The sequence below is a fragment of the Balaenoptera acutorostrata genome, chromosome 3, assembly GCF_949987535.1.
Source record: "Balaenoptera acutorostrata chromosome 3, mBalAcu1.1, whole genome shotgun sequence".
NCBI lineage: Eukaryota > Metazoa > Chordata > Mammalia > Artiodactyla > Balaenopteridae > Balaenoptera > Balaenoptera acutorostrata.
The window spans coordinates 30,545,153-30,572,539 of NC_080066.1; the positions used below are offsets into that span (position 1 = coordinate 30,545,153).

Below are 27,387 nucleotides of genomic sequence, written 5' to 3' on the forward strand. Positions count from 1 at the left end.
ATTCGATTACTGATACAGTAGTTTCAGTACTGTTAGCTACTACCCACCATGGGAAAGAACTTAGAGTCCACTGTTTATGTATGGTACATTTTGCCTTTGGCTTACAGATTCCGTTCATTTCCAAAGTTAATTTAGGTCAGCCCATTTTGTCCCACTACCAACAGTGAGTTTTTTCATACATTTCTAAATCAGTTAGATTCTTTGTTATATTCTCTACTCCAGTCTTTGAACTCCCATATCCTAAGTAACTAAATTTGAATAGATTATAATTTACTTGTTGGGTTGTAAAAATCTGTGGGTGTAGACAAATGCATAATGACAGGTATTCACCACTAAAGTATCATATGGACTATTTCAACCACATATTCCATAAACTGTTTACCATGTCTGTTTTGCCTTTGCTAGAATGTCATATAAATGAGGTCATACAGTGTGTAGCACTTCAGACTGGATTCTTTCACTTAGCAATGTGTTAGATTTATCCTTTTTTTTTTTTTTTTTTTTCGGCACGGGTTGATGGTTTATTCCTTTATATCTCCGAATACTATTGCATTGCATTTTATGAGAGGAAAAATAATTTTCCCTCTACCCTTCTATGTTCTTCACTGGGACCCCCCTTGTAATGAAAGGGAGATGAACTGGAGAAAAACAATCGGAAGTTTCAAATATACCATGCATACCTCCTGTATACTTGAAAGATACCCAGGAAAACTGAGTCACTCCCTGAAATGACCCAAGCCATTACCTTAAATACTACCTTCAGCTGAGAACAAAAGAAAGATGTTAGGGAATGGAGGAAGCCATTTAAGAGAGATTATTAGGCGAAGCACAGTAAACAAGGGTATGGTTGTTATGCAGATTTACATCCAGGCCTATTCCATTGACAAGTTTTTCTTGATATTTAGTCATCATTCAGTTCCTGGTCCAGAGAGGGACACACCCTTACAAATGGAGATATCCTTAGTATATGTAAATTTACTTCATAAAAGGGCATTTTCTACTTGGTTTTCAAGGATTCTCTTGGGTCTGCTATTTTTTTAATTAATCAGTCCAAAATAATCCTTTTGTCAAATGGGCGTATTTTAGGGTGGTGTATTCTGCTCCCCTTGAGGTGTATGTCCTCTAATTTGCTTACGAATTCATTTACAGAAGGACATCCTGACAGCTTTAAGTTTTTAGCCATTATGAATAGAGCTGCTGTGCATTACTTAATGCTAGTTTTTGTTTGAACAGTTTTTCAAAACAGTTGTCTAAATACAAGAGGTACGCTTCTTGGATCCTAAGGTGAGACTGTTTAGATTTGGAAAAAACTGCCAAACTGTCTTCTAAAGTAGGTTGTACTTGCATTCCACCAGCATCTTGAGTATATTGTTGTATGCTTATTTTCTGTTTATCTTCTTTGGCCAGGTGTGTGTTTCAGTCTTTACCAAGTTTTAATTGCGTACAAATCCTTTATCAGATATGTGTTTTGGAAATAGTTTCTTCCAGTTTGTGGTTTTCTGAATAAGGTCTTTCATAGAATAGAAATTTTTAATTTTATAAAGTCTACATTATTAATTATTTTTCTTTTGTTGATAGACTTTTCGTGTTGTGTGTTTTAAAATGGATTACCAGACCCAAGGTCATGTAGATTTTCTTCTGTTCTCAGAGTCTACAATTTTTATAGTTTGGTAATTTAAATTTGTCTATGGGCAATTTTGAGTGAATTTTGGTTTAAGTTGTAAAGTTTGTGTCTACATTCATTTCATTACATATGGTTTCTAATTAATTGTTCCTTAACTATCTTTTGAGAAGATACTGTGAGATACTTGGCTCCATTTCAGTTTGGATTTTCAAACTTAGTATATACAGCAGAACTGCATTTGGGATGAGGCCTCTGGGTTTGTGAGTGCGGTGCTCCTGGCACTTCTCTGATGTCCCACAGGGGGCGCTGAACCCACCTCTCTGACCCTGCGGGCACAGGTGCATCCTACCCACAGTTTGCTCCGTGACAAGTGGACAAGGAGCTTTGTCTCCCGTCAGGGCTTAGGTTTCTGGACCATAGGGCAGTGTCCACGCTGACAGGAGCTGGGTTTTCTCAGGACCCACTGGTGAGGAGATGCCACAAGAGGAAGAAGTGAGCAAGTGGGGAGAAACTTCCAGTGCAGCTGACTGCTGGGTGGGTGGGGTGCATCTTCAGGGGACTTAGGAGAGAAAGGGTTTAATATGGAACCTTGTGGGCTTTTAGTTAGTTTTTGTGCAGTGTAGATGGTGACCAGTGTCGTTCTTTGGAGTCTGGTGTCTAGTTTTCCTGGCACTGTTTGTTGATGGCTTTGGGTAGAATAAACATTTTAATGATGGTAATTTTTCTGATGCATGAGCATGGAATATTGTTTTCTATTGTGTCTTCAATTTCTTTATCAGTATCCTATAGTTTTCTGAGTATAGGTCTTTCATGTCCTTGGTTAAATTTATTCGTAAACAGTTTGTTCTTTCTGATGGAATTGTAAATGGGATTCTTTTCTTAATTTTTCTTTCTGATTGTTTGTTATTAGTGTATAGAAACAAAACTGGTTTGTGCATATTGATTCCATACTTTGCAACTTTACTGAATTTATTTTTTTAACATGTTTTTTGAAGTAATGTGAAAAATTGTAATGCTAAAAGCTCACTGTTTCTACTGCATCCCAGGTAATCCACAGGACCCAAGACATGGTAGCTACTATACTCTTCCCATGGTGCCTCTTAATATCATGTGGACTCCTACAAGGGAAGTAAGTATCACTTACTTGGTGAACTTGGTCTGGGTAAGTTTTGGCCTCTATAATAAAGTTTGATGGCTGTCTTATCTGATTTTCTGGTATGGTATTGACATGGTTGTTCTGAAAAGTAATTCACTTTCGAGTAATTTAAAGTGTACGGAAAACTTTCAGTAATGGCAAAAAGTACTCACATTTGCCACTTCACACAAAATGCTCAGTGTGTTTTACCCAAAACAGGGACATTCTCCTGAGGAACTAGCACATAACCCCTAAATGAGGAAATCATGATTTTCACATTATAATTTAATACACAGGCCCACGTCAACTTTCACCTGCTGTCCCAACTGTATGAAAATGTCTTTTTCCATCCTGATCTAGTTTTCTTTTTCTGGAACCGTTACTGAGTTTTTCCCTCATTTGGACAACCTTTATGGATTTAAAGCAGACAAGATGAATATGGGATCTGGGTGGCCTTTTCTGTATGGCTTTTTTCCACTAAGGATGTTTTTAATATTCATTTATGTTGTAACAAATATCAGCACTACGCGCTTTTTTTCATTGTTATTAAAAATACAAAACATGACATTTACCATTTAATTCATTTTAAGTATACTGTTTTGTGGTATTAACTACCTTCACATAGTTGCACAAACAAGTTAACTGACATGTGCTCCTCCTGTGTGCGTGGGAGCTACCCAGGAAATTGAGTAACTCCCTGAAATGGCCCAAGACATCACCTTAAATACCATCCTCATCTAAAAAGAAAAAAAAGGAAGGGTATAGTTGTTTCTGTCTACATTCATTTGATTGCATATGGTTTCCAACTGATTGTCGAATAACTAGTTTTGGAGAAGTCATGGGATATCTGGCTTCATTTCAGTTTGAATTTCCATATTTAGTGGATTCTGCAGGCTTGATACAAGGTTTACAACCTTGATGTTGCATCAGGACATCCCAATGGTGTAACTGGTGTTAATGGTTTGTTCAACAATTAAAGTTCTGTGTGATATGAGTTCAGACTGGAGTAGTCCTGGTTTAGTTTCTGTCTATTTATACATTTGTCCAAGTATGAAAGGACAAGAGGAATAAGGCCTACTTTATAAAAGTGCCTTCAAACTAATTGGTATAATCTCAACTTAATTTTTTTAAAATTTATTTTATTCAAGTATAGTTGATTTACAATGTTGTATTAATTTCTGTTGTACAGCAAAGTGATTCAGATATATATATATATAAATATATATACTCTTTTTCATACACTTTTCCATTATGGTTTATTATAGGATATTGAATATAGTTCCCTATGCTATACAGTAAGAGCTTGTTGTTTATCCATCCTATATGTAATAGTTTGCATCTGCTAATCCCAAACTCCCAATCCATCCCTCCCTGCTTCTTCCCCTTGGCAACCACAAGTCTGTTTTCTATATCTATGAATCTGTTTCTGTTTGGTAGATATGTTCATTTGTGTCTCATTTTAGATTCCACATATAATTGATATCATATGGTATTTGTCTTTCTCTGTCTGACTTATTTCACGTAGTATGATAACCTCTAGGTCCATCCATGTTGCTGTAAATGGCATTATTTCACTTTTTTTATAGCTGAGTAGCATTCCATTGTGTGTGTATATATATATATCACATCTTCTTTATCCATTCTTCTGTTGATGGACATTCAGGTTGTTTTCATGTCTTGGCTATTGTGAATAGTGCTGCTATGAACATAGTGGTGTATGTGTCTTTTTGAATTATAGTTTTGTCTGGATATATGCGCAGGAGTAGGATTGCTGGTTCATATGGCAACTCTAGTTTTTTGAGGAACCTCCATATTGTTTTTCATAGTGACTGCACCAATTTACATTCCCATCAACAGTGTAGGAGGGTTTTCTTTTCTCCACACCCCCTCCAGCATTTATTTGTAGACGTTTTAATGATGGCCATTCTGATCAGTGTGAGGTGGTACCTCATTGTAGTTTTGATTTGCATTGCTCTAATACTTAGCGATGTGGAGCATCTTTTCATGTGCCTATTGCCCATCTGTATGTTTTCTTTGGAGAAATGTCTAATTAGAGCTTCTGCCCATTTTTTGATTTTTTTTTTTTTTTTGAGTTGTATGAGCTGTTTGTATATTTGGAAATTAGGCCCTTGTTGGTTGCATCATTTGCAAATATTTTCTCCCAAACAATTAGCACAGGTGCTGGGACAACAGGATACCCACATGCAAAAGAATAAAGTTGGATCCTTACCTCCCCCTGTATACAAAATCAACTCAAAATGGATCAAAGGCCTAGATGTAAGAACCAAAATTATAAAACTTGGAGAATAAAACATGAGAGTAAATCTTCATGACCTTGGATTTGGCCATGATTTCTTAGATCTGCTACCAAAAGCACAAGCAACAAAAGACAAAATAGATGAATTGGACTTCCTCAAAACAAAAAACTGTTGTGAATAAAAGGAGCAAGGAAAAAGGTAATCCACCATCCAAAATTACACAAGATGTTTGTAAATCATGTATCTGATAAAGGTCTGTAGCCCACCAGCCCAGCCCCCATGCTGGTCCAGGGGAGTGTGTGTGTGGCCCCTCCCATCCTAGGTGATAAGGGGATTTCAGGCCCCACAGCACCCAAGGGGTGGACACTGGTCATCCTCAGCACCCTCAAGGAGTGAGTGCTGGATTGTTTTGAGCCCAGATTCCTTCCATACTGCTCTCAAACACTGAAGGCTTCAGCATGCCTCCGGAAGAACACAGAGTATTTGCAAGTCTTTGAGAATGAAGAGAACATCCTTCGCTTTTCTGAAAAGGGCATCTTATTTCATAGCAGTGACCACTTTCAATCTGGCTGCCAGGGGTGCCCTCTCACCTTCTTTACTTCTCTGAGAGTGGCCATGGTGGTTTGGCTGTCCCCAATCCCCACACCAGGTGACAAAGCCAGTGGGGCCAGCTCCTGGTGGTCCTTACCTTCGTTGGAGATTAACCCAGACTCTCAGCCTGAGATTGAATTTGGACTCCCCTGCTTCTCCCCATCACCAATTCTCATCTCCTCCCGTCTCTTGCTTTTCAGTCTCAGATTTACCTGATGGTCACCACTCGTAGTTCCTGCAGAGCCCAGAGATTTCTCCTTGAAGGAAAGGTTCTGGAAAAATCGGAGGGATAAATAAAGAATGCAGCTGATTCCCACCTTGTGCTGATGCCCAAGAGGGTGATGAGAGTGGGTGTTTTCTCATTAGAATTTTTTTTTTTTTTTAGATGGAGAATTTTAATTAAATTGGCATAGTTAAGACCAGAAAGATAAAGTAGGCATTGTCAGTGTTTCTTCAGCCCTTGACTTAACAGGTGAATGAACACAACTTGAAACACAGGTGAATCTTGCTGGTCTATGAGACAGTGAAGGGAGCGTCTCAATATTTAAATATATTAATATAACCAGTTATAGAAATCTAAATATAAAACCAATCTCCTATAGGGTTTGAGAAGGCATTCACCATATCCCTGAAAAGTTTAACATTCCTTATTCAAGTTTAATCATCTCTTTAGAAGAGGAAAACAGTGATAGTACTTGTTGAACCAGAATTACTATCAAAATTCAAAAAGCTGACCATATTCATTTAGCCACAAGCCAATCTTATTTAAATCAGGACAGAAATATTACATCAGCCATTCATGATCTGAATTCTAGTGTATGAGATCAATTTAAATATGGTACACATAAAAAGTCATGAGACATTTGTTTCATAATAAATAAGGCAGTGGCCAACTACTACTCATTAGTAGCTTTTTAGAGATAAGCTATCAAGTCTGCCCTTTCTCCCTTCTTCTTAATGCCAGCAAAGATCATTTTTGTTCCAGGGATGTACTTCTTGGGAAGTACAGTCTTGTGCTTGCCTCCCTTTTCCACAGTATGGCACTGGGCACAGTTCTGCACAAAAATCTTCTTGCCCTTCTCAACATCACCCATTTTTAAATCATTCTTTCTCCGTGTACGACTAAGAAGTTCCCGCTCGCAAGCTGAACGTCCCGCTCTCGAATCCCCTTCTCATTAGAATTTTATGATCCTCCAAGTAATAGATCATTGGTGGTGGTGGGGGGGCATCCTGTGTCTTCCTGCTTATTCTAATAATGTCATTCCTGAATTTTAATGCGGTAAATAATTTATATTATAAATATGCTGAGGGGGAGATCCATTTAAAAAATGTTAGAGGTAACTCCAAGGGTTTTAAAACAAACAAGGACATAGAACCCTGTGTTCAGACACTGGCTGAGAGATTCCCACACTGAGCTGTGGTCCCTTGGAGGGTGGAGTGGCCATGACCCTCCTCCCGCAGGTGAGCCTACTAAGGCACATCCCACATGGGACCACTGCATCACAGAATCTTAGATTGGCCAATGACAGGCATCTGGCTAGAGATGTGGACAAGAGAAAACTGCCCAGCAGTCTGGAACAACCCTGGGGCGAGGCCTTAGTAAGGGCCAGCATCAGGGCCTTAGTTAGGGACAGTGTCAGGACCTCAGAGATAACTTGAGGGCCTTAGTAAGAGACAGTTCAGGCTGTTAGTTAGGGACATTATCAGGGCCTTAGATAGGGCAGCATCAGGGTCATAGTTATGACCATTGTTGGGGAGTTAGTGAGGGAGAGCATCAGTGTGTTAGGGAAAGAGTCTGGCCACTATTTAGACAGGGTCAGGGCCTTAGTTAAGGATAGTGGCAGAGACTTACTTAGGGACATATTCAGGGCCTTAGTTATGAACAGAATCAGGGCCATAGCAGTTTCATGGTGTTAGTTAGGGCCAGCGTTAGGGCATTAGCTAGGGCCAGTGTTAGGGTGTTAGCTAGGGCCATCTTCAGGCCTTAGTTAGGGACAGCATCAGGGCCTCTGTTAGAGAAAACTTGAGAGCCTTAGTAAGAGACAATTCAGGCTGTTAGAGAGATTGTCAGCGACTTACTAAGAGACATATTCAGGGCCTTAGTTATGGACAGGATCAGGGTGATATTTAGTGACAGCTTAGGCTGTAAGTGACTGTGTCAAGGCCTAAGTTAGAGTGTCAGGGTCTTAGGGACATGGTTAGGGCCTTAAGTTATAGCTCAGGCCATTAGCTAGGGACAGCATCAGGGGCTTAGTGAAGGACAGTGTCAGTGCTTCAGTTAGAGATATCTTGAGGGTCTTAGTTAGACACAGTTCAGGCTTAGGGACAGTTACTTAGGGACAACATCAGGGCCTTAATAGAGCTAGTGTCAGGTCTGTAGTTAGGACCAGTGTCAGGATGTTAGGGAAAGAGTCAGGACATAGAGTGTCAGAGCCTTAGGTAGAGACAGCTTCAGCACCTTAGTTAGGGACAGCCTTAGAGAATTACTTAGGGGCATTCCAGGGCCTTAGTTATGGACAGGATCAGGGGGATGCTGAGAGACATCTAAGGGTATTAGGGACATCATCAGGTCCTTAGTTAGGGACAGTGTCAAGGCTTCAGTTAGAGATAATTTGAAGGCCTTAGTTAGACACAGTTCAGGTTGTTACTTAGGTATATCTTCAGAGCCTTAGTTAAAGACAGGATCAGGGCCATAGTTAGAACCAGTATCAGGGCATTAATTAGGGTCAAAATTAGAGTGTTAGGGAAACAGTCAGGTCCTTCATTAAGGACAGTGTCAGTCTTTAAAGTAGACATAGTGTCAAGTCCTTAGTTAGGATGAGCTTCAGGGCCTTGGTTAGGGCTAGCATAAGGACATTAGTTAGGGTCAGCGTCAGGGGCTTAGGGACATATTCAGGGCTTTAGATACAGACAGAAGCAGGGCATTAGTTACTGACTGATTAAGCTATAAGGGACAGTGTCAAGGCCTAAGTTAGGGACAGTGTCAGGGCCTCTGTTATAGATAACTTGAGGGCCTTTGTTAGACATAGTTCAGGCTGTTCCTTAGGGACATCGTCAGAGCCTTAGAAAGGGCAGTGTCAGGGCCGTAGTTATGGCCAGTGTGTGGGCTTAGCTAAGGACAGCATCAGGGTGTTAGTTAGGGAAAGATTCAGACCATTATTATAGACAGTCTCAAGGCCTTAGGTAGAGACAGCTTCAGGGCCTTAGGGACAGCGTAAGAGACTTACTTAGGGACATATTCAAGGCCTTAGTTATGGACAGGATCAGGACAGTACTGAGGGACATTTAAGGCTATTAGGGACATCATCAGGGTCTTAGGGCCAGGATTAGAGCCATAGTTAGGACTTGTGTCAGGGCATTAGGGACAACAAAAGCGTGTTAGTTAGGGAAAAAGTCAGGCCATTATTATAGACAGTGTTGGTGACTTGAGTAGAGGCAGTATCAGGACCTTAGGGAGAGGGTCAGAGACTTACTTAGGGACATATTCAGGGCCTTAGTTCTAGACTGGATCATGGGCAACTGAGGGACATTTAAAGTTATTAGGGACATCATCAGGGCCTAAGTTAGGGCCAGCATTAGGGTGCTAGTGAGGGACAGCGTCAGGGACTTTGTTAGAGACAGCCACACGCCTTAGTTAAGCACAGCGTCAAGGCTTCAGTTAGAGATAACTTGATGGCTTTAGTTAGACACAGTTTAGGCTGTTACTAAGGGACATCTTCAGAGCCTTAGTTCAGGCCAGGTCGGGGCCATAGTTAGAACCAGTGTCAGAGTTTTAGTTAGGGACAAAGTTAGGGTGTTAGTTAGGGTAAGAGTCAGATAGTTACTGACAGTGTCAGGGTTTCAAGTAGATATATCGTCAAGTCCTTAGTTAGGAAAAGCCTCAGGGCCTCAGTTAGGGCCAGCGTCAGGACATTAGTTAGGGCTAGCTTCAGGGCCTCTGTTAGAGATAACTTGAGGGTCTTAATAAGAGATAGTTCAGGTCATTAGTTAGGGACAGCATCAGGGGCTTAGTTAGGGACATATTCAGGGCCTTAGTTACAGACAGAATCAGGGCGTTATTTAGTGATAGCTTAGGCTATAAGGGACAGCATCAGGGCCTTAGTTACTGACAGCATCAAAGCCTACATTAGGGATGGCATCGGCATTTGTTAGGGCCAGTGTCAGGGCCTTTTTTAGGGCCAGCATCAAGGTATAGTTATGGAAAGAGTGAGGCCGTTAGTTAAAGAGAGCCTCAGGTTCTTAGAGACAGCATCAAGTCCTTAGTGATGTCAGGACCTCAGTTAAAGATAACTTGAGGGTCTTAGGGACAGTGTCAGGGACTTAGTTATGGACAGCTTTAGGGCCTCAGAGGTAACTTAGGACCTTAGTAAGAGACATTTTGGGCCATTAGTGACATTGTCAGGACCTTAGTGCCATCTTCAGGTCGACAGTTATGGACAGCGTCTGGGCATTAATGAGGGACAGCTCAGGTTATTAGGGACCGTGTCAGGGGCATAGTTAGGGAAGGAGGCCATTAGTTAAAGACAGGCTCAGGGTCTTAGTTAGAAACAGTCAAGTGCTTAGGGACAGAGTCTGGTTGGGGGGGCGCTCAGTTAAAGATAACTTGAGGGCCTTTGTTAGGGACAGCCGCAGGGTCTTTGTTAGGGACAGCCTCTGGGCCTTAGGGACAGCATAAGGACCTTACTTAGGGTCTGTGTCAAGGCCTTAGAGACAGTTCAGGCCATTAGTTAAGGACATCGTCTGGGCCTTAGACAGCCTCAGTCCTGAGTCAGGTACAGCATTAGGACCTTAGTTAGAGAGAGAGTTAAATCCATAGTTAGGGAAAACTCAGGCCATTACAGACAGCTCAGGACCATAGTTAGTGTCAGGGTTAGGGCCTAGTGGTGAAATCGAGCAGGACCCTGTGGGGCACCTGGGCATGGAAGCCTGTCCCATGTCTCCTGTTTCTTGTTTGTTGGGGAAAGACTCCAGGCTCCATGATCTTCCCTGAGTTCCCAAGGGCAGATTCGAACAGTTGCTAATCAGGGAAGGGAGGGGATGCAGAGATAAGGGAGGAACAGTCAAGAAACAATGGTTCAGCCTTGGGGCAGGGTCCTGGTTCTGCCTCAAGGGATAAGCATAACAATATCTTCGAGCTCTTTACCAAACTAACCCCCTCCCCATGGAAGATTTTAGCATTCTTCATTCCCGAGAAGATCATCAAGAGAGCACCTGAGGCCAGATTAAAGGAGTGCAGGTCCCGCATATACCCTAATCCTTATAAGCAGCTCCGCCCTTAAACCATTGCTATAAAACTCCTCACAGAACCCTCCCACATTGTGAAACACAGTTTTTGAGGGCATGAGTTTTCTGTGTCCTCCTTTGGCTGGCAAAGCAGTAAAACTATGCTTTTTCTACTTCATCCAAAACCCTGTCTCTGAGATTCGATTTGGCACTGGTGCACAGAGGCCGAGTTTTCGGCATCAAATTTGGCATCCAATGTGGGGCTGACTTGGGGACGGCCCCTGCGGGTCCCCTGACTTGATCGGATGCTCCGAGACTTTCTCCACGCTAGCCTCTTTCAAGAGCGTGGAGGGTTGGAGAATTCCTTTAGAGGCCAGATCTCCTGGGACCCTTGCCTGGAAGGGCCAAGCCCCAGTTATACCCTATCCACCATCCCAGCAGTTGGAACTCTGGGGCAGGAGTAGATGGCAAAAGAAGGACCACCCTAGAAGCTGCCGAGGCCATCTTTGCCTTGAGGACGTTCCTTTCTTCCTCCTGCTTGGACCGCCCTGAATGTCCTACTCCAAAGAATTATTTTGGGGAACCAGAAAAGGAGCATTTGGGGTGTTGCGACACCTTGACCAGTGTGTGGTAACACCCCCGGCATGCACTCTGAGGTCCTTTTAGCCCTGTACATTTGGGGGAACCTTGATTCCCATTTGGGTGATTTTTCATTTCAGGAAATCTCATTTGGAAGGTGCACCACTTGGACAGAGGTCACAGGCTAAGTTGAGACTTGGAAGCCGATTTGAGTCTTGTGCTGTTTGGTTTTTGGTTACTGTTTGGGTTTTGGTTCCTTTGGTTTGAGGCTTCCATTACTGGCGAGTATTTTGTTTTGTTCTTAGTCTGCACGTGAGTGTTCTATCGATCAAACATGGGAAGCGCTTCTTCAGTTCCACCTGGTAGCCACCTGTGCAAAATCCTGGCAGACTGGTCTACCTATAGTTGTAAACCTATGACTAAGAAAAGAATGAAATTCTGTTGTAATTTTGTGTGGCCAATGTACATTCTTGAGAATGAGGAAAGGTGGTCTTTGAATGGTAGCCTAAATTACTATACTATCCTTCAGCCAGAGTTGTTTTGTCACAGGAGGAAAAAGACAAAAGAAGTTCCATATGTTCAAGCATTTATGAAACTACATAATAAAGAAAATGAGCAGCTAAGTGACAGGCTGATGGTACAAAGAGAAAAGAAAGTCTTTTGTCCTAGAGCTGGTTGTTTCTGAATGGGGAAAAAATAAGGGGCAAAATAAGATGGATATAGAAGATGATGGAAAGTTTGTGAAATGGGGACACTGAGAAAAGCGTTGTGCGTGATCAGGATTTTCTAAGATTGGATTAAATTTAGCTGGGTAAATAGATTTTCTTGGAAGTGGGCTAGTGCAAGACTGGATTTGGTTTCTCCCTCCAAAGTTTTCTTGGATCACTCCTTTTGATAACAGCTTGTGAGCTCCTTTGCCTTTAGGTGATCTGTATTTGCCTTTGAAATCTCTTCACTTTGGTTAAGTGAGTAAGTATTGTTTGGCAGGTTTTTTTTTAATAAATTTATTTATTTTTGGCTGTGTTGGGTCTTCGTTTCTGCGTGTGGCCTTTCTCTAGTTGTGGCAAGTGGGGGCTACTCTTCATTGCAGTGTGTGGGCTTCTCATTGCGGTGGTTTCTCTTGTTGCAGAGCACAGGCTCTAGGTGCGCAGGCTTCAGTAGTTGTTGCACATGTGTTTGGCAGATTCTAACAGTTCTTTTGACCTCCAGCTAACTTTGAGATGCTTTAGAAGGCCCCTGAGGCATTTCAGAGAAATGTTTGATTAGTATGTTAAATTACAAGGAATTCCTAAACATCTAGTATGTCCTGGCAAAATGTTATCATTCATAATTCTAGTTATTTTTAAATGTTGCATGTCACAGCGATAACTAAGTTTCTTTTGTCAATTACACTGTGATCAAATGTTTAACTGTGACCTTTTAAGTCCTTCCGTGATTTATAGACAGTTATTGTTGTGCTCTAACACTTTTGCAAAAGTGCTCCATCTTCAAGAAGATTTATGTGAAGGACCTTTTGACAAACACAGGTCTGTGATAAATTTCATATCATACCACCGAACTGGGTAAGAAATTAAAAATCTTTATGGAGAATCTGATGACTTCATAAAAAGTTAACAAAAGAATTAGTTACTGAGTGAACTGGTGAATATGGTCATAATTTTTTTTATTATTATTACTGGTTTTGATCTGTGTTTTCCAGACATAGGGGAGCCATTCCCCTCAAGCTACTTATGACTTAGAGCAATTGGGTGAATTATACTCTATAGGTGAAATTGAAATATTTTTCTTTTCTCTCTTCCTGGTCTCTCCAGATATTGGAGACACTTGGGTTCTGAACAATCTTATCAGGTGAATGGGAAAGACTATCTCATGGCATGTCCAGGAATCTCAATATTTTGGGGACTTCTAGAAAAGAGAAATGCACCAAGGCAGAATCTGATGGCTAGCCCTTGGCATGGCTTTCCTGGCCTTGAGAGGCCTTTCAGGAATTTAGTCTGAGGCTCCTTCTGAGGAATTACACCAGAGACAATATGGAGGAGCCTATGTGGTCAATGAACCAGACTTATTTTGGATACAGATGTCTTGATTTGGCTGTGTTTGATGGAGATGAGGGTAATTTTAGGAAAAAAAGATTATGCTTCAATAGATAGGAAATTCTAGTTCTGTTAATTGAAGTCTGTATTTTTGAAAGTTATTGTGTTAGCCACAATTTTACCCTGATGTTTAGGAGGATATGGAAATTACCTAGAGAAGTTATCAGAGTGTAATTACTTATGATGTATCACTGCTTGTTTTAGGCCTCAAAGCACATGTACAATGCTTGTGTGACAATTGGGTATAAATGATAAAATGTATGTCCTATAAAGTGTTTCCTCATTAACATACCTCTGAGCTTGTTCATGACACGTGATCAGTTTTCCCCAACGTGGATTAACTAGGCAAATAGAAAGGAGGCCTAGCCCTGATGGACATAATCTACTCTTGGGGCAAACAGCTGAATCATCCCGGCATTGAGGGATAGGTATTTTTATCAATGTTTTCTATTGAAAGACTTGCAATCAAAATGGAAAATGATGAAAAAAACAACCTGCACATATTGAGATATGAGGAAGTCACTTTGACTTATACATGGTTTAACTTAAACTTTACTGACCAAAGCAGCCTGTTTTGTGGCCTTTGAAATGCATTGTACATATGCTTTGACCATTCAGGAGGGGAATACATTTGCAATTCAAAATGGAATAACCATGATTCAGACATCCAAGGTAAAACTAAGTGACCATTCTGGAAGTTCCAGTTGTCACTCCTCCTACTTCTAACTGGGTCTGTTGCACCAAAATGGCGGACCAAGGGATTGAGATCTTAATCATACAAGAATCGGATCCAGGACTTGGAACTCAAATATTACTAATTCGGTATCCATTCCCCAAAATTTAGGCAGGCCTACACCCCATTTCAGCAGGACGTAGCCAGAGCGGTTGTCACCCTGTTCCCTGTAAGATTTGGGGAAAGATAAAACCGAAATGGGGATGAAAGACGTGTCCCCCTAAAACCGAGATCCCCTGCTGAGTTTATGATTAATGTCTCTGTCTGAAACGATTATTCCTCTACTTGAAGGACATCTATTCTCCTCAAGATTGAGGAGTATCAAAGAAAAGGGGGGAGTGAAACCAAGCAGGACCCTGTTGGACTCCTTGGCACAGAAGACTTTCTGTGTCACCCAATTCTTACAAAGAATAGACTCCAGCCTCCATGAACTTTCCTGAATTCCAAAGGGCAGGTTCGAACAGTTGCTAGTCAGGGAATGGAGGGGATGCAGAGACAAAGGAGGAATAGCCAAAAACAATAGTGTAGCCTTGGGGCAGGGTCCTGGTTCCTCTTCAAGGGGTATACATAACAATATCTTTGAGCTCTTTGCAGAACTAAAACCCCCAACAAATGGAAGAGGTTAGCATTTTTCATTGCACAGAAGACCACCTGAGTCCAGATTAAAGGAACCAGAGAAACTCATTAGGAGACCTCCTGAGGCCAGATTAAAGGAGTACAGGCCCTGCACACACCCTAATCTTATCAGCAACCCTGCCCTTGAACCACTGTTATTAAACTCCTCACCAAATCTGCCCAGGTTGGGAACACAGTTTTGAGGGGCACAGGCTTGCTAAGTTCCCCTTTGCCTGGCAAAGCAATAAGGTTATTCATTTCTACTTCATCCCAATCTCGATGTCTCTGAGATTTGATTCAGCACCAGTGCACAGAGGCCAAGTTTTTGGCATCAAGGACAGCCTCAGGTCATTATTTAGGAACATGTTTAGGGCAATAGTTACAAACCACATCATGGACTGAGTTAGGGTCAGTGTTGGCTTTAGTTAGGGATAGAATCAGGGCAATAGTTGGCAACAGCATCCGGTGTTAGTTAGGGACAGCATTATGTCATTACTTACAGACAGCCTCAGGTCGTTAGTTAGGGAAAGGTTCAGGGAGATAGTTAGGGACAGCATCAGGACCTTAGGTTCAGCATCATGCATTAATTATGGACAGCTCCAGGTCATTAGTTAGGGACAGCGTCAGGGTCTGAGTTAGGGACAGCGTCAGGGTCTTAGGGCCAGCAACAGGGCCTTTGGTGGGGTCAGAGTAAGGTGCTAGTTAGGACCACCATCAGAACGTTAGTTAGGGACAGCATCAGGGACTTAGTTAGGAACAGTTCAGGGCATTAGTTAGGGACAGTGGCAGGGCGATAGCTAGGGAAGAGCATCAGGTCGTTACCTAGGGACAGGTTCAGGGTGACAGTTAGGGATAGCGTCAGAGCCTTAAGTTAGATTACAGTTTCAGTTCTTTACTTACAGAAAACATCTGGTTTTTATTTAGGGACAGGTTCAGGGCAATAGAGACAACGTCAGAGACTTCTTTAGGGTCAGCATCTGGCTTTAGTTCAAACCAGCATCAGGGCGATAGTTAGGGTCAGCATCAGGCTTTAGTTATGGACAGCGTCAGGATGATAGTTAGGGACATTGTCGGGTGGTTAGTTAAGGACAACGTCAGGGCTAAAGCTAGGGAACAGCATCAGGACTTAGGGACAGCATCAGGTCATTACTTAGAGACAGGTTTAAAGTGATTATTAGGGACAGAATCAGGGACATAGTCACAGTCTCAGGGTTAGGGTTAGGGACAGCGTTAGACCCTTAGGGACATGTTCAAGGTGATAGCTAGGGAACAGCATGTGGTCTTTAGTTAGGGATACCATCAGTTCCTTATTGAGGGACATGTTCAGAGGGATAGGTAGGGAACAGCATCAGGAATTTAGTTAGGAACAGGGAAAGGTCGTTATTTAGGAACAGGTTCAGGGCAATAGTTATAGAGTGCATCAGGGACTTATGGTCAGATCAGGGTGATCATTAGGGAGAGCGTCAGGGCATTAGTTAGGGACATGGTAAGGCTTTAGTTAGGGACAGCATCAGGGCAATAGTTAGGGACAGCTACAGGCATTATTTAGAGACAGGGTCAGGGCGAGAGCTTAGGGAACAGCATCAGGACTTTAGTTAGGTACTGCCTCAGGTGTTAGGGACTTTGTCAGGTCATTATTGACAGGTTCAGGGGGACATTTAGAGACAGCATCAGGGACTTAGGGTCAGCGTTGGGCTTTAGTTAGGGACAGAATCAGTGCAATAGTTAGCAACAGCATCAGGCATTGGTTAGGGACAGCATTAGGCCATTACTTACAGACAGCCTCAGGTCATTAGTTACGGAGAGGTTCAGGGAGATAGGAACAGCGTCAGGGCTTTAGTTAATAACAGCATCAGGCCCTTATTTAGGGACAGCGTGAGGGCCTTAGTTAGGTTCACCATCAGGCATTAGTGAAGGACAGCTTCAGGTTATTAGTTAGGGAGTGTCAGGGCATTAGTAAGTGACAGTGTTAGGGTCTTAGTAAGGAACAGTGTCAGATTCTTAGGGACAGTGTCAGGTATTAGGGACAGCATCAGGTCTTTACCTACAGGCAGTATCAGGTTGTTAGTTAGGGACAGGTTCAGAGTGATAGTTAGGGCCAGTATCAAGACTTTAGTTAGGGACAGCATCAGGGTGTTAGTTAGGGACAGTGTCAAGGCAATAGCTAGGGAAGAGCCTCAGGTCGTTACCTAGGGACAGTTCCAGGGTGATAGTTACAGACTGCGTCAGGGCCTTATTTAGGGACATCAGTTTGTTACTTAGAGGAAGCATCAGCTTGTTATTTAGGGACAGGTTCAGGGTGATAGAGACAGCGTCAGGGACTTTTAGGGTTAGCATCAGGCTTTAGTTAGGGGCAGCATCAGGGCAATAGTTCGCAACAGTGTCAGGTGTTAGGGACAGCATCAGGTCATTACTTACAGATAACATCAGGTCATTAGTTAAGGACAGCATCAGGGCTAGAGCTGGGGGAAAACATCAGTACTTTATTTAGGGACAGCATTAGGTCGTTACTTAGAGACAGGTTTAGGGCTTTACTAGTGGACAGCATCAGGCACTTAAGTCAGTGTCAGACTTTTGTTAGAGACAGCATCAGGGTGATGGTTAGGGACAGTGTCAGCTCATTACTTAATAGACAGCATCAGGTCATTAGTTAAGGACAGATTCAGGGAGATAGAGACAGCATCAGGGCCTTAGATAAGGACTGTGTTAGGGCCTTAGTTAGGGAGAGCATCAAGGTAATAGTTTGGGACAGTGTCAGGACATTAGTTAGGAACAGTCTCAGGACATTACCTTCAGGCAGCACCAGGCCATTAGGGACCAGCTCAGGGTGATAGTTAGGGGCACTGTCAGGGCCTTAGTTAGGGACAGTGTCAGGGCCTTAGTTAATGTCAGCACCAGAGTGTTAGTTAGGTATGGCATCTGGGCCTTAGGAAGAGCGTCAGTTCATTAGTTAGGGACAGAGTCAGGGCGCTAGCTAGGGAAGAGCATCAGGTCGTTACCTAGGGATAGGTTGAGGATGATGAGGGACAGCTCAGGGATTTAGGCTCAGCGTCAGGGCCTCAGTTAGGGACAGCATCAAGGCCTTAGTAGGGTCAGCGTCAGTTTGTTACTTAGAGAAAACATCAGTTTGTCATTTAATTCCTTAATATATTAAGGAAAAACCAGTACGCCCTTTTTGGCCAGCTGAATCATTGGCGATGTTGAGCAGCTTTTCATGTGCTTTAAAGGCGAGTCCAATCTACCTCTTGCAATCTGGTTCCTGCAATTCTGCCTTGTTTTCAAGTCCTTTTCGATTACTTACCCCAAGACGTTTGTGGAGGATAGGTGTCATTTACAACCCTGTAGGCTTTGTGAATTGCAGTGTCCCTGAGCACCGGTTTTCAACTTGTTTCGGGGAACCTGCCACAGCGCAGCAGGATTGCTTCAAGCCCCATTCTGGTTACTGGGGCAACCTGAGCCTTTGGGAAAGCCCTCTTCCTGATTGGAAATTAGAGTGGCATGTGCCTCTCCAAACACCTGGGGCTTGTGTCTCATTCCTTCCCCCCCTTCCCCCCATCCCCCGGACAAATTCCAAGCCGTGCAAAACCGGCTGTTGAGGGTGCTGTCTTCCCCGGGTGGGGAGACTTTAAGGAAAGAGGCTGGGGGGGGGAACCCCACCACCAGGAGATGTGGAGAAGAGGCGACTTTTCCAAACTCTTCCCAACCAGACAGTCCACCATCCTTGGGGTCACAGGCATGTTTGGCTGTAGGTTGGCTCCCCTGCACCTGGAGATTTGGGACCCATGGAGTGGGGACCAGGCGGTACAACTCCAATGGGGCTGCATTCGCTGGCACATCCTCACAGGTTGCTCAGCCCCAGGAGTGTCCAGCCTTAGGACCCTAGCCAGCTCTGCATCTACATGATGTGACACCAGGTTGGGTCACCGCCCCTGAACGAATTTAGTAAGAATTTCTCTCTCTCTCTTTTTGTAGTTTATCTCTATTTTTATAGTGGAGTATTGTGGTGGCCCCCAAGCTGTAAGCTTATTCAGCTTTCTGCTTTCCGGAGAACTGCTTGTCTCTTTCTTGGTATGCACCCCTGACGCTGCGGTATTGAGCGTAAAAAAGGAAAATGGCTTGCGGCCAGTTTCGTTCCAGGTGCCTGCTCTGGATCTAAGAGCCCCTGGTTGTTCCCCAGAAGAAGGACGTGCTGCCCTGAGGGGGAAGTCTGTATCTCCAAAGAATGGCCCATAAGGCATGCTGACACATAGATAGTGGCGCATAGATAGTGGCGACAGAATTATGTGGAAATACAAGGTTTACTGATGTATTGTCTGATATTCGTTCCGTACTAAACCTATATATACATTCATGCTCTTTGAATAAACTTGCCTTGCAACCATCAGTTGTCTTGGCCCTTCTGACCCCATACTGGTGCTTTTCAGTTCCTTACCCCTCACCGCCAGGAACTTCTAGCTTTCTGCAGCCGGTCTGCGGCAGAGTATAGCTGACTTACAATGCTGTGTTTATTTCTGGTGTACATCCACTTGATTCACTTACAGAGAGACATCTATATATTCTTTTTCAGATTCTTACCAGTCTTATGTATTCTTTTCTGGTGATTACAGTGTGTTGAGTCAAGTTCTATGTGCTATACAGTAGGCACTCTTATCGATTATCTCTTTTCTCTATGGAAGTGTATGTATGCTAATTTCAACCTCCTGGTTTATGCCTCCCCCCCCCCTCACCTTTCCCTTTTGGTAGCCATAAACTTGTTTTCTAAATCTGTGACTCTGTTTCTGTTTTGTAAGTTAGTTCATTTGCATCCATTTTTAGATTCCACCTGTAAGTGATATTATAAGTCTCTTTCTCTATGTCAGTTAGTATGATCGTATATAGGTCCACCCGAGTTGCTGCAACTGGCCTTATTTCATTCATATCCATGGTTGTGTAATATTCCATTGTACATAAGTACCACATCTTCTTTATCCACTCATCCTTCGATGGACACTTTCTTTGCTTCCTAGTCTAGGCTCTTGGAAACAGTGCTACAGTGAATGTTGGGGTGCATGTGTCTTTTCGAAATCTGGTTTTCCCCGATTTACACCTAGGAGTGGAATTGCCGGACCCTCTGGTAGATCTATTTTTCGATTTTTAAGGAATCTCATACTGTTCTTCAGAGCGGCAGTTAGCAATTACATTCTCAGCAGCAGTGTGCCACGGTTCTATATTCTCCCCGTACTCTCTAGCATTTCTTCCTTTAGACTTTTGTGCTGATGGTCGTCCTGCCTCAATGGTAATACCTCCTTGTAGTGTTTTTGCATTTCCCTAGAATTTGCGATGTTGAGCAGGTTTTGGTGGGCTTTTAAAAAAAAAAAAAACTGTGAATGAAATTTACATCTTGATATCTGCTTCTCGAAATTCTGCCCTGTTTTGAAGTCATTTTCGATAACTAACCCCAAGATGCAGGTGGCATTTACAGCCTCGAGGGCCTGTGACTCTGCAGTTCTCCCAAGCACCAGTTTTCAATTTGTCGTTTCGGGAATTGGCCACAAAGCGGCAGGATTTCTTCATACCCCACTCTGGTAATTGGGGCAACCTGAGCCTTAGGGAAAGTCCTTTTCCTGATTGGAAATTAGAGTGGAATGTGCCTGTCCAAGACCCTAGGGCTTGTGTCTCATTCCTTCCCCACCTTCCCCTTCATCCCCCCCGGACAAATTCCAAGACGTGCAAAACTGGCTGTTGAGGGTACTGTCTTCAGCCGGTGGGGCAACTCTAAAAAAAGGCTAGAGGTGTGAACCCCAGCACCAGCAGATGGGGAGACCAGGTGACTTTTTAAATCTCTTCCAGCCCAGGGAATCCACCATCCGTTGGGTGTCTGAGCCATGTTTTAGCAGTAGGGCGGTTTGCTTGGACTTGGAGGTTTTGGATCTGTGTAGTGGGGTCAGCCAGTACAATTCCAGGGGCCCCTCATTTGCTGGCACTGTCTCCCCAACTCAGCCCAATGACAGTGCAGCCTTGGGACCCAAGCCAGTTCTGGCTCCAGGGATGTGACTCCAGTTTGGGGCACTGCGCCTGAAGCAATTTAGAAACTATTTCTCTCTCTCTCTTTTTTTTTTTGAAATTAATTTTCATTGTATAGTGGAGTATAGCTGACTTACAAAGTTGTGTTCCTCTTTTGAATACAGCAACTGGAATCACTTACACAAAGACGTCTATGTATTCTTTTTTGGATTCATAACATATTCTTACATATTCTTTTTCAGTTATTAGAATCTGTTGAGTCATATTCCCTGTGCTATATAGTAGGTCCTTATTGATTATCTATTTTCTCTGTATAAGAATATGTATGCTGGGCTTCCCTGGTGGCGCAGTGGTTGAGAATCTGCCTGCCAATGCAGGGGACACGGGTTCAAGCCCTGGTCTGGGAAGATCCCACATGCCATGGAGCAACTAGGCCCGTGAGCCACGACTACTGAGCCTGCGCGACTGGAGCCTGTGCTCCGCAACGAGAGGCCGCGATAGTGAGAGGTCCGCGCACCGCGATAAAGAGTGGCCCCCGCTTGCCACAACTAGAGAAAGCCCTCGCACAGAAACGAAGACCCAACAGAGCCAAAAATAAATAAATAAATAAATAAAAATTAAATATGTGCTTATAAAAAAAAAAAAGAATATGTATGCTAATTTAAACCTCCTAATTTATGCCTCCTCCCCACCTTTCTCATTGGTAGCCATAAGTTTGTTTTCTAAATCTGTGACTCTGTTTCTGTTTTGTAAGTTAGTTCATTTGTATCAATTTTTAGATTCTACCTCTAAGTGATATCATATGACATTTACCTTTCTCTGTCTGATTTATGTCACTTAGTATGAGTATATCAAGGTCCAACCAAGTTGCTGCAAATGACCTTATTTCATTCATTTCATAGTTGAGTAATATTCCATTGTATATATGTACAACATGTTTTTTATCCATTCATCCTTCGATGGACACTTTCGTTGCTTTCAAGTCTAGCCTCTTGTAAACAGTGCTACAGTGAATGTTGTGGTGCATGTGTCTTGTTGATTTCTGGTTTTCCCCGGATTTACACCCAGGAGTGGATTTGCTGGATCCTAAGGTAGTTCTATTTTTCTATTTTTAAGGAACCTTCATAATGTTCTCCAGAGTGCCTGTTAGCAAATTTCATTCCCAGCAACAGTGTAACAAGGTTCCCTTTTCTTCACCTCTCTCCAGCATTTCTTCCTTTGAGACTTTGTAGTGATGGTCATTCTGACTGGTGAGAGGTGATACCTCATTCTAGGTATCCTTTTTTGCATTAGCCTACAATTAGGTATACCTTTTTTGCATTAGCCTACAATTTCCGATGTTGAGTAGCTTCTGGTGCACTTTTTAAAAAATATATAAAATCACTGTGCGGGGAAATTTACATCTTGATATCTGGTTCCTGAAATCCTGCCTCGTTTTGAATTTGTTTTCCATAACTAACCCAGAGACACAGGTGTCATTTTCAGCCTGTCATTTACAGCCTGTCATTTACAGCCTCGAGGGCCTTGTGAATATGCAGGGCCCCCAAGCACCAGTTTTCATGTTGTTGTTGCATGCCCCACTCTGGTAATTGGGGCAAGCTGAGCCTTAGGGAAAGTCCTTTTCCTGATTGGAAATTAGAGTAGAATGTGCCTGGACAAACACCCAAGGGCTTGTGTCTCCTTCCTTCTCCCCTACTTTTTGTAGTTAGGACTTGCATGTCTCTAATAATTTGTGATATTAAGCATTTTGCTATGTCCTTTTTTTTTTTTTTCAGTGTGAGTAAAATTTATGTCTTGAAATTGTCTTCTTGAAAATTTGCCCAGTTTTGAATTTTTGTGTCAGTTACCGACCTCAGGACATTTATTTATTTATTTTTGGCTGCACTGGGTCTTCGTTGCTGCTCGCGGGCTTTCTTTAGTTGCGAGCAGGGGCTGCTCTTCGTTACGGTGCGCAGGCTTCTCATTGCAGTGACTTCTCTTGTTGCGGAGCACGGGGTCTAGGCGCCCGGGCTTCAGTAGCGTGGCACGCAGGTTCAGTAGTTGTGGCTCATGGGCTCTAGAGCGCAGGCTCACTAGTTGTGGCACACAGGCTTAGTTACTCCGCAGCATGCGGGATCTTCCCAGACCAGGGCTCGAACCCATGTCCCCTGCATTGGCAGGCGGGTTCTTAACCACTGTGCCACCAGGGAAGCCCGAGATGATGACTTTTGATAGTGAAGTTGAGTTGATGAAAGTTGCCAGGGCACATCCAAAGGCCAAGTTGGTTTTGCGGGTTGACACTGATGATTCCAAAGCAGTCTGTCACCTCAGTGTCAAATTTGGTGCCACACTCAAAACCAGCAGGCTTCTTTTGGAACGGGCGAAAGAGCTAGATATTGATGTCATTGGTGTCAGCTTCCACGTGGGAGGTGGTTGTACTGATCTGGAGACCTTCGTGCAGGCCATCTCTGATGCCCACTGTGTCTTTGACATGGGAGCTGAGGTTGGTTTCGACATGTATCTGCTTGATACTGGTGGTGGCTTTCCTGTATCTGAGGATGTAAAGCTTAAATTTGAAGAGATCACCAGTGTAATCAACCCAGCATTGGACAAGTATTTTCCATCAGACTCTGGAGTGAGAATGATAGCTGAGCCAGGCAGATACTATGTTGCATCAGCTTTCATGCTAGCAGTTAATATCATTGCCAAAAAACTCGTATTAAAGGAACAGACAGGCTCTGATGATGAGTCAAGTGAACAGACATTTATGTATTATGTGAATGATGGAGTATATGGATCATTCAACTGCATCCTCTACAATAATGCACATGTGAAGCCTCTTATGCAGAAGAGACCCAAACCAGATGAGAAGTATTATTCACCCAGCATCTGGGGACAGACCTGTGATGGCCTGGATTGCAAGGTTGAGCACTGTAACTTTCCCAAGATGCATGTGGGCGATTGGATGCTCTTTGAAAACATGGGTGCTTACACTGTCGCTGCTGCTTCCACTTGCAATGGATTCCAGAGATCGACCATCTACTATGTGATGTCAGGGCCAACATGGTAACTGATGCAGCAAATCCAGAACCACGATTTCCCACCCAGCATAGAGGAGCAGGATGTTGGCACCGTGCCTGTGTCCTGTGCTTGGGAGAGTGGAATGAAACGGCACCCAGCAGCCTGTGCTTCAGCTTGTATTAATGTGTAGATACCATTCTTGTAGCTGTTAACTGCGAGTTTAGCTTGATTTAAGGGTTTGGGGGGGACCATTTAACTTAATTACTGTGAGTTTTGAGATGTCTATGTGAATAGGGTTGGCACAGATGCAACAATGTGGAAGACTAGGTGATGGGGTCATACTTATCTGTGTTCCTATGGAAACTATTTGAATATTTGTCTTATATGGATTTTTATTCACTTTTCAAACATGCTACTAAAGCATGCCCCTCAACTGCTGAGCAAGCATTTGTAGCTTGTGCATTGGCAGAATGGGCCAGAAGCTTAGTGTTGTGACCTGTTTTAAAATAAAGTGTCTTGAAATTAAAAAAAAAATATTCATGCATATGTACTCAAAGAAATATCACAGGCCCCCCAACACTAGTTCACCTACAGAGAAATAATAAATAATTTCCTCTCATTGTCAGAGAGATCACTAGGAGACATGATCACCCAACTTACTTAACACTTTGAGGTATCAGTAAAAAAAATACCATTGGAAAAGGATTAAAATCATCTCCAGTTGCAGAGCATATGAATGTATATCTAGTAAGCCCAAGGAATCAATGGAAATTTGTTACAGAAAATAAGACAACAAAATATTGTAAAGAGTATAACATAAGCATATAGTACACAATTCATACAGACACATTCCAAGCAGTTACAAAGTACATAAAAAGGAAGCCTCTAATTTTACAAGTATAAAATAAAATAAATAAAAATAAAAATAAATCTAACAACACATGAGAAAAGCCTATATAAAAAAAATTACCATGAACTCCTTATATAGATAATACAGATTTGAAGAAAAAGAAAATCAAGCCATTTCCTTAAATATAATAACAAATGTTTTATATCAATTAAAAAATTCCAATACACATCTGTGTATATGTATACATATGTATATTTGTGTGTAGAGATGTATATAGAGAGATAGATATGTGTATATTTGTATATATTTGTATGTGTATACACAAATATTTTTCTGGAGATTGATAATATATTGTTTACATAAAATAATGAGGAAATATATATAAAATATACCTAAAATTGTTATTTTATAAAATTAAAGATTAGTTATTAACTTAAGTATATTTTATGTACATTTCATGGAAACTACTAAGAAAAACTCTATTGTAGTTACACAAAAGGTACAGAAAAAGAGTGAATTCATACCGCATCAAAAAAAAACCCAAAAAAACAAAAACAAAACAAAAACAAAGGAACTACAACAACAACAACCAACAGAAAATAATGAAAGAGTAATTGTAAGTCCTTGTCAACAATTAACATAAACTTCTTTTTAAGTTTTATTTTATATTGGAGTATAGTTGATTAACAATATTGTGTTAGTTTCAGGTGTACAGACATGATTCAGTTATATATATACATGTATTTATTCTTTTTCAAATTCTTTTCCATTTAGGTTGTTACATAATGTTGAGCAGCATTCCCTGTGCTATACAGTAGGTCCTTGTTTGTTATTCATTTTAATGTACATTTTTTTTTTTTAAAGAATAATTATTTATTTATTTATTTATTTATTTTTGGCTGTGTTGGGTCTTCGTTTCTGTGCGAGGGCTTTCTCTAGTTGCAGCAAACGAGGGCCACTCTTCATCGCGGTGCGCAGGCCTCTCACTATCGCGGCCTCTCTTGTTGTGGAGCACAGGCTCCAGACGCGCAGGCTCAGTAGTTGTGGCTCACGGGCCTAGTTGCTCCGCGGCATGTGGGATCTTCCCAGACCAGGGCTCGAACCCGTGTCCCCTGCATTGGCAGGCAGACTCTCAGCCACTGCGCCACCAGGGAAGCCCTGTTATTCATTTTAAATATAGCAGTGGGGGGGCTTCCCTGGTGGCGCAGTGGTTGAGAATCTGCCTGCCAATGCAGGGGACACGGGTTCGAGCCCTGGTCTGGGAAGATCCCACATGCCGCGGAGCAACTAGGCCCGTGAGCCACAACTACTGAGCCTGCGCGTCTGGAGCCTGTGCTCCACAACAAGAGAGGCTGCAATAGTGAGAGGCCCACACACCGCGATGAAGAGTGGCCCCCACTTGCTGCAACTAGAGAAAGCCCTCGCACAGAAACGAAGACCCAACATAGCCAAAAATAAATAAATAAATAAAAGAAACCATGTTCTCCTGTGAAAAATTTAAAAAAAAAAATTTTTTTTTAAATATAAATAAATAAATATAGCAGTGGGTACATGTCAATCCCAAACTCCCTAACTAACCCTCCCACTCATCCATCCCTCCCAGAACCCTAAATTTGTTCTCTAAGTTTGTGAGTTTTTCTGTTTTGTAAATAAGTTCATTTCTATTATTATTTTAAGATTGAGCATATAAGCGATATCATACAATATTTCTCTTTCCCTGTCTGACTTACTTCACTCAGTATGACAAAACCCACTTTTCTGACAGTCCAGTAGTTAAGACTCTAAAGGGGTGTGGATTTGATCCCTGGTTGGGGAACTAAGATCTCTCATGCTGAGGACCCAGCAAAAAAACAGAAAAACTCAGACTTAGAGAACAAATTTAGGTTACTAGAGAGTGTTGATAGAACTCCCTGGTATACATAGGTCCTTTTTGATTATCTCTTTTATTGGAATACAGTGTATTTGTTAATTCTATCCTCCTAATTTATCACTTGACCCCTTCTGTCCTTTTGGCAACCATATGTTTGTTTTCCAACTCAATGAGCCTGTTTCAGTGTTCTCTGATTAGTTCAGTGTTGTGTATTTTTTGATTCCACCTATAAGCAATATGATATTAGATTTTTTAAATCTGATTTAATTTCTTTAGTATGATTATCTCTAGGTTTTCAATGTGCCTGCAAATGGCATAATATCATTTATTTAAATGTCTGAGTGTTATTGCATTGCTTACATGTGTCAGTTCTTTATCTGTTCATCCAGCCTAGACATTTGTGTGCCTACATGTTTTGGCTCGTGTAAATGGTGCTACAGTGCACACTTGGGTGCATATGTCTTTTCAAATTCTGGTTTTCTGCACATATACTCTTAGGGGTGGCAATGGCGGATCATATGGTAGCTCAAATTTTAAGTTTGAAAGCACCTCCATGTTGTTCTCTAAATTGACTGTTAAAATTTGCAACCCACCAGCCCTCTACATCATTTATTCATTGTACATTTTCGATGATCGCCTTTCCAACCGGTGCAAGGAGATCCCTCATTGTGATTATGATTTGAATGTCTCTGCTAACGGCTATGTTGAGCATGTGCTTATGGGCTGTTTTTATTCATAATCAGTGTGAGTAGAATTTACCTGTTGAAAATGTCTCCTTTGAAAGTCGGCCCTGTTTTCAATGATTTTGGAACA

At 42.2% G+C, this 27,387-nt stretch overlaps 3 protein-coding genes across 5 annotated transcripts in view; 2 read left to right on the forward strand and 1 right to left on the reverse strand.

Moving 5' to 3' along the window:
• LOC103011768 (putative protein FAM90A7) overlaps positions 1-27,387 on the forward strand; it is a 76,799-nt gene that overhangs the window by 6,683 nt on the left and 42,729 nt on the right. For all 3 annotated transcript variants that reach the window (XR_009007628.1, XM_007167484.2, XM_057543672.1), the window contains exon 2: positions 2,671-2,753. Coding sequence is in view for 1 of the 3 variants with exons in the window: in XM_057543672.1 (XP_057399655.1) it covers positions 2,715-2,753 (39 nt within the window). In the remaining 2 variants the exon portion in view is untranslated. The remainder of the gene's footprint in view (positions 1-2,670; positions 2,754-27,387) is intronic.
• Positions 6,523-6,702, reverse strand: LOC114236024 (cytochrome c-like). Its single transcript, XM_028162954.2, has one exon. The coding sequence runs from the start codon at positions 6,700-6,702 to the stop codon at positions 6,523-6,525; it is 180 nt and encodes a 59-aa protein (XP_028018755.1).
• Positions 23,052-24,073, forward strand: LOC130707643 (ornithine decarboxylase-like). The gene has a single exon (XM_057543671.1). It carries the CDS (start codon positions 23,052-23,054, stop codon positions 23,901-23,903), a length of 852 nt encoding a protein of 283 aa, XP_057399654.1. The 3' UTR covers positions 23,904-24,073.

Bases quoted from the DNA above. Each gene is read 5' to 3' on its own strand.
- LOC130707643 (XM_057543671.1), top strand. From the start codon at position 23,052: ATGATGACTTTTGATAGTGAAGTTGAGTTGATGAAAGTTGCCAGGGCA.
- LOC114236024 (XM_028162954.2), bottom strand. From the start codon at position 6,702: ATGGGTGATGTTGAGAAGGGCAAGAAGATTTTTGTGCAGAACTGTGCC.